Source organism: Micromys minutus (assembly GCF_963924665.1).
Source record: "Micromys minutus genome assembly, chromosome: 22".
Lineage (NCBI taxonomy): Eukaryota > Metazoa > Chordata > Mammalia > Rodentia > Muridae > Micromys > Micromys minutus.
In genome coordinates this window covers 4,714,839-4,720,093 of record NC_137957.1, presented here as the reverse complement: position 1 = coordinate 4,720,093, position 5,255 = coordinate 4,714,839, and the positions used below count along the sequence as shown (strand labels likewise).

Sequence of the window (5,255 nt, the reverse complement as noted above, 5' to 3'; positions counted from 1 at the left end):
ATCCCATATGCAACCACCAAACCCAGACACTATTGCTGATGCCAAGAAGAGCGTGATATGTATGTCTCAGCTAGAGCCTTGCAGATAGCTAACCATCAGACTGAGCATGAGGACCCCAATGAAGGAGTTTAAGAAAGGACTGAAGGACCTGACAGGGTCTGCAACACCATAGGAAGAACAATATCAACCAACCAGACAGACCAGAGCTCCCAGGGACTAAACCACCAACCAAATAATATACATGGAGGGACCAGACATGGATCCAGCTGCATATGTAGCAGAGGATCGCCTTGTCTGGAATCAGAAGGAGGGAAGACCCTTGGTTTTGTGAGGGCTTGATGCCCCAGTATAGGGGAATGCTAGGGTGGTAGAACAGGAGTTTGCAGATGGTGATGGGAGCACCCTTGTGGTGACAGGGGATAAGGGCATGGGTTGGGAGAATATTTGAGAGGAAACCTGGAAGGGGGATAACATTTGAAATACAAATAAGCAAAATAACCAATAAATAAAGATAGCAAGTTGAAGCATCACAATCAAACTATTTTTTTTTAAATCTGATGATATGTGCTTAAAAATATTATGCCAATACATAGAAAAATTTATAGAACAGGGAGAAGACAAATAAGATATCATAATGTTTGTGACAAATGTACCTAATTATTAACTTATATATTTTAAACTATGGTTTCTTTTTGGAGACTGGGAACAGCAGATTTGAGAGACGGGCAAGAAGATGGCTTTCCTTTTATTTTTTAATTTATTTATTCTTTTTGTTATGAGTACACTGTTACTGTCTTCAGACATAGCAGAAGAGTGCATAAGATCTCCTTACAGATGGTTGTGAGCCACCATATGGTTGTTGGGAATTGAACTCAGGATCTTTGGAAGAGCAATCAGCTCCCTTAACTGCTGAGCCATTTCTCCAACCCCATAGCTTTCCTTTATACATTTTTTTTCTTAATCTTAAGCTTATGTGTTTCCTTTGTTAATCACTTTTATTTATATTTATCATCATCATTATTAGGTTTCTCTAATTTGTATTTTATTCATTTAAGGATTCTTGAAAAAGTTACATGAGAAAATTTTTTTAATTAGAAAATATTAAAAGGCAATTGTCAAAAATCATACTTCATATTGTTTCAAAAGTTGGTAAGCTCACTGAAATTACATACACTAGTCTATCCTTCTATGGCCAACCTCTCTGGGGTTGAACTAAGACTAAATATTTGTGTGGCATGAAAGATTCCTCTTTTTGCAACTGCAGATTTTGTAGTTTATTGTATGAGTGACAGAGACATTTATCTACTATATTGTGGCCTTCCAAATCTTCTGGCAAGATCACCTGAAAGAAAAAAATGTGTAAACCCTCTGCACTGGCTGGACTTACTGTGCTAGCTGATCACCAAACATCAATGTAAAGACTGAATGAAATCTCCAAAGAGTAACATTGCCAAGAAAAACACAATGTGTAATAATACTCAAAGCTTTATTGCTACTGGAAAAGGGAGAGAAACAATTATTTCTTTTAAATAATTACTTCATTTTATCTGAAAACATTATCAGAAGACAAGACTTTATTTAAAGAAAAAGTTCTTTTCAAGCATGTAACAGTACTATGTATTCAATTATAAAAATCTCTCTTCACAAGTCTATAGTCTTGGTTTACATGTACTACATTCTCCAAAGGCATAAATAATAATGTAACTCTGTTGTACCTTAAAGAAAAAAATCTAAAGGCATTAATTGCATAGCTATTCAAATTATTGTTCTCTTTTATAAAACCATCACAAGCAATCAAGAACAGATTTCCTCCTTTTCTATTACTCCAATCTTATAAGCTACTTTCTCAGTGAAGCTTTAAGACTATATCTATGGAACTCAAATTTTAACATAAAAAGAAGGAAAATAAATTAAATATCGTCTAATAAATAATGCAGATAACAATTATCTATAAACATAAATGCTAGGTTAGTAACAACAAATTATCAAAAAATTACATAGGATGACTCTATAAACAATTCTTCTTGCCTGTTCCCACTAGAGTGATTCAAGGTGTGGCGGGGTGGGTGTAGGAAATTACTGTCATAAGTTGTTTAAGACTTCTTTACAAACCTTTAAAGATATTTATAATCCAAAGGTGCAAAGTTTAGCAGAGTAAGTGCTGCAATAAGATAGATATAAAATAACTCACAGTGTGAAAAAAATAAATAAGAGCAATAAAGAAAAAAGATACATGTATAGTTTGGTAGATAAAATGACATATTCGTCTGTCATTAATATTGTTATATTTTATCCCTAGAGATGTATCCTCGTCCACTATAAATAATCTATTTATATTCTTGAGTTGAACCTAAATAATTGCTGTGGAAGATGGGTCATGATAGTAAAATTTCTCAGAGATAATTTCTCTGGAGAAGAGAAACTTCCCAAAGCCAGAGTGGATACAAAGAAAAGAGATGCTACATAAAGAAAAATAAACTTTCTTAAAACTGATTAAAACCTATGCTGAAGATACAAACAGATAAAAGCCTTAATTTTTATTCTAAACAAAATTTTGTTATATAATAACATAATATCTTGGAAATGAAGACAAAGTAACAATCAGTAGAGGATGGAAAGTAAGGAGTTACATTTATGTTGTGAGAATTCAAGATTGCTTGGTGCCTATAGTTCTGGAATGTATGATACTGGAGTGGATAAAACTCTATGGCTTTAATCACATTGTTTTAAACAGTAAAATTTATCTTGCTAGAGAAAATCCACATTTTTCCAGTGGCTAGATGTGAGACAGAGTACTTCAACTGTGTTAGTTGGGATGGCAGTCAACCACCATTTTATTGCTCTACAGTGTTAACCTAGATTAGTTCTGATTCTAACTGAAGCACCTGAACAACTGCAAAATTCCCACAGTTCTCTAGTCATGGAAGCTAAGACATGAGCTAGGTGATATTTCTGTGTCCCAGAACAGAAATTTTAACATCTTTCTTTCTTGACTCCTAGTACTAAGACAGTTGTTTTTAAAATAGTATCAAAAGCAAAGTTTGTGTGAGGCTTCTACAATGGTTCTACAATCACTAAAAAAGATGTGTATACCTTTTAGCACAGTGATAAGTAGAGCTACTCTCTTAAAGAACATACTTGGCTATTTATGGTAATATCCAAGTTATTTTAGGCTCTGGAACTTATATTTAAATAGACACAAAGATGTTTTGTCAAATTCATACAACTTTTATGTTCTATAAGCCAACAGACATGCATCTAATGCCCCTTCCAGTTCTATATAATCATTCCATTTATGCTATTTTCTTTTATTGCTTTTTAATTTTAAAAATGTATGAGAGATGAAAGGTATATGTTGATTTAGAACAGTTGCTTTATGTTTATCAGAAAGCAACAAACATTGAAAATAAAAGGTTAATTAGCAGAGTATCCAATTAGTCTTTGGCACCACTAGAGCAGAGCCTAGGCTTTCTGTTCTATTACCATTTTGTCTCAAACTATCAAATATGTTCACTTGAGGATCCCAAATATTGGATTGGTCCAATGTGAGAAGTTAATGAGAAAAAAAGTTAGCAGGTACAGGAAGTTCTGAAAAAAACTATGACCAATATGTCTGATGTATATTTAAAGGTTCTTTTAAGTTCTCTGAGAGTTTAGCTCAGCTATTAGAAACATGGAAAAACATCTCCATTTAATTCTCTGAAATGTTGGTGCTTATCTTATTGCTCTAATCGGATAAGATCGTATTGAGCTGAGTTCCAATACCATGGTGGGGGAAGGAATCATAGGTAAGGTCTACAGGAACATCATATCGGGGAGTGCCGGTCTGAAAGGGAGTTGAATGCACATGCCCTGAATTTAGACTTGCAGAGGTATAATGTGGCATGAAGTTGTAGGATTTTTCCAAGTCAGGGGAGCCATCTTGCTTCAAGGAGAAGTTGCCACTAATACTCAGGGGTGGTGTGAGTGGACCCTCATAAGGGGGTGTACTGCACTCAGGTGGATTGTTCCCAAAAGAGTCTCCCAAACTCTTAAATGGTTGAGGCTTAAGATGGATATGGTGTGTTTCCATATGGCCATAAGGAGGGCTGGGGAGCCCTGGAGACTGATAGTTGAAGCTGTGGACAGATACAGTAGAGTCACAAATTGGAGATTTTGCCTCATGCTTCTCCAGGAGGGCAGATTGAGGCCCCAGTTGGAGGCATCCAGCAACCAAGTTGCTTGTGGGCTGAGAGAGACCTTTACATAGCATCTCCACAAATCCTTTCCCTTCAAGTGTCTGACCAGTCTCCAGGACTTCAGACAAGGCCCAGATGTAGTTCCTTGCCAGTCGAAGAGTCTCTATCTTGGAAAGCTTTTGAGTTTTAGAGTAACATGGCATGACTCTCCTAAGATTATCCAAGGCATCATTCAGTCCATGCATCCGGGTCCGTTCTCTAGCATTGGCCTTGACTCGTCGAGCCCTGAACCTTTCCAGGCGCGCTTTAGTCATCTTCTTTTTCTTGGGGCCTCTTCTTTTAGGTTTATCTCCATCTTCTTCCTCTTCTTCCTCCTCTTCAATGCTGTCATGCTCTTCAGTTAAAGTTCCAAGCATTCCATAAGATCCTGGTCTTCTTTCTTGCTCCTTCATCTCATTTTGAGAGCTCAGACCTTTGTCCATCCAGGATTGTGTGTTGACCAGCTCCACTGTATCCTTAGATTTCATGTACATTTTTGTCATCTATAGATTCTAGAAAAGGAAAAATTTTAAAAATTAAACCCAAAAATACCTGGTGCAAATCTAAACTGGGATAGGCATAATAGTACATGTCTATGATCCCAGCCCTTAGGAAGTGGAGGTAGAAAAATCAGGAGTTTATCTTTATCAGCATATAGTAGTTTATCTTCAGCAGTATAGAAAGTTTAACCTCAGTCTGAGCTACATGAGACCTTGTCAAAAAGACACATTAACTTTATTTTTATTCCATAAATATAGAGCACTTTGTGTTTCATACTTTTTTTGTCAAGCTGTCAATTTAAATTAAATAAAAGCTCAAAGAAATTGTCCTAGACATACATCTATTTACAGAACACTGCAAAACAAATCAAAACACAAGCATAAAAGAAAAAAATTAAATTTTTACTGTGGTGTTACTGTCTGACTCTTTATTCTTAGATTATTTATATTATAAGCACTTTATACAAAATAACAAAACTCCAAGGACACATTCTTTTCTTTAGCAAATTTATAACATAAAGGAAATAGGTGAGCATAT

At 35.5% G+C, this 5,255-nt stretch overlaps 1 protein-coding gene across 1 annotated transcript; it reads right to left on the bottom strand.

Annotated features, from left to right (window-relative positions):
• Positions 1-3,727: 3,727 nt before the first annotated feature.
• On the bottom strand, positions 3,728-4,720 carry NEUROD4 (neuronal differentiation 4; the record flags this gene model as incomplete). The annotated part of the gene is made up of 1 exon (XM_080936045.1): positions 3,728-4,720. One exon carries the CDS (start codon positions 4,718-4,720, stop codon positions 3,728-3,730), a length of 993 nt encoding a protein of 330 aa, XP_080792171.1.
• Between the last annotated feature and the right edge of the window lie 535 nt (positions 4,721-5,255).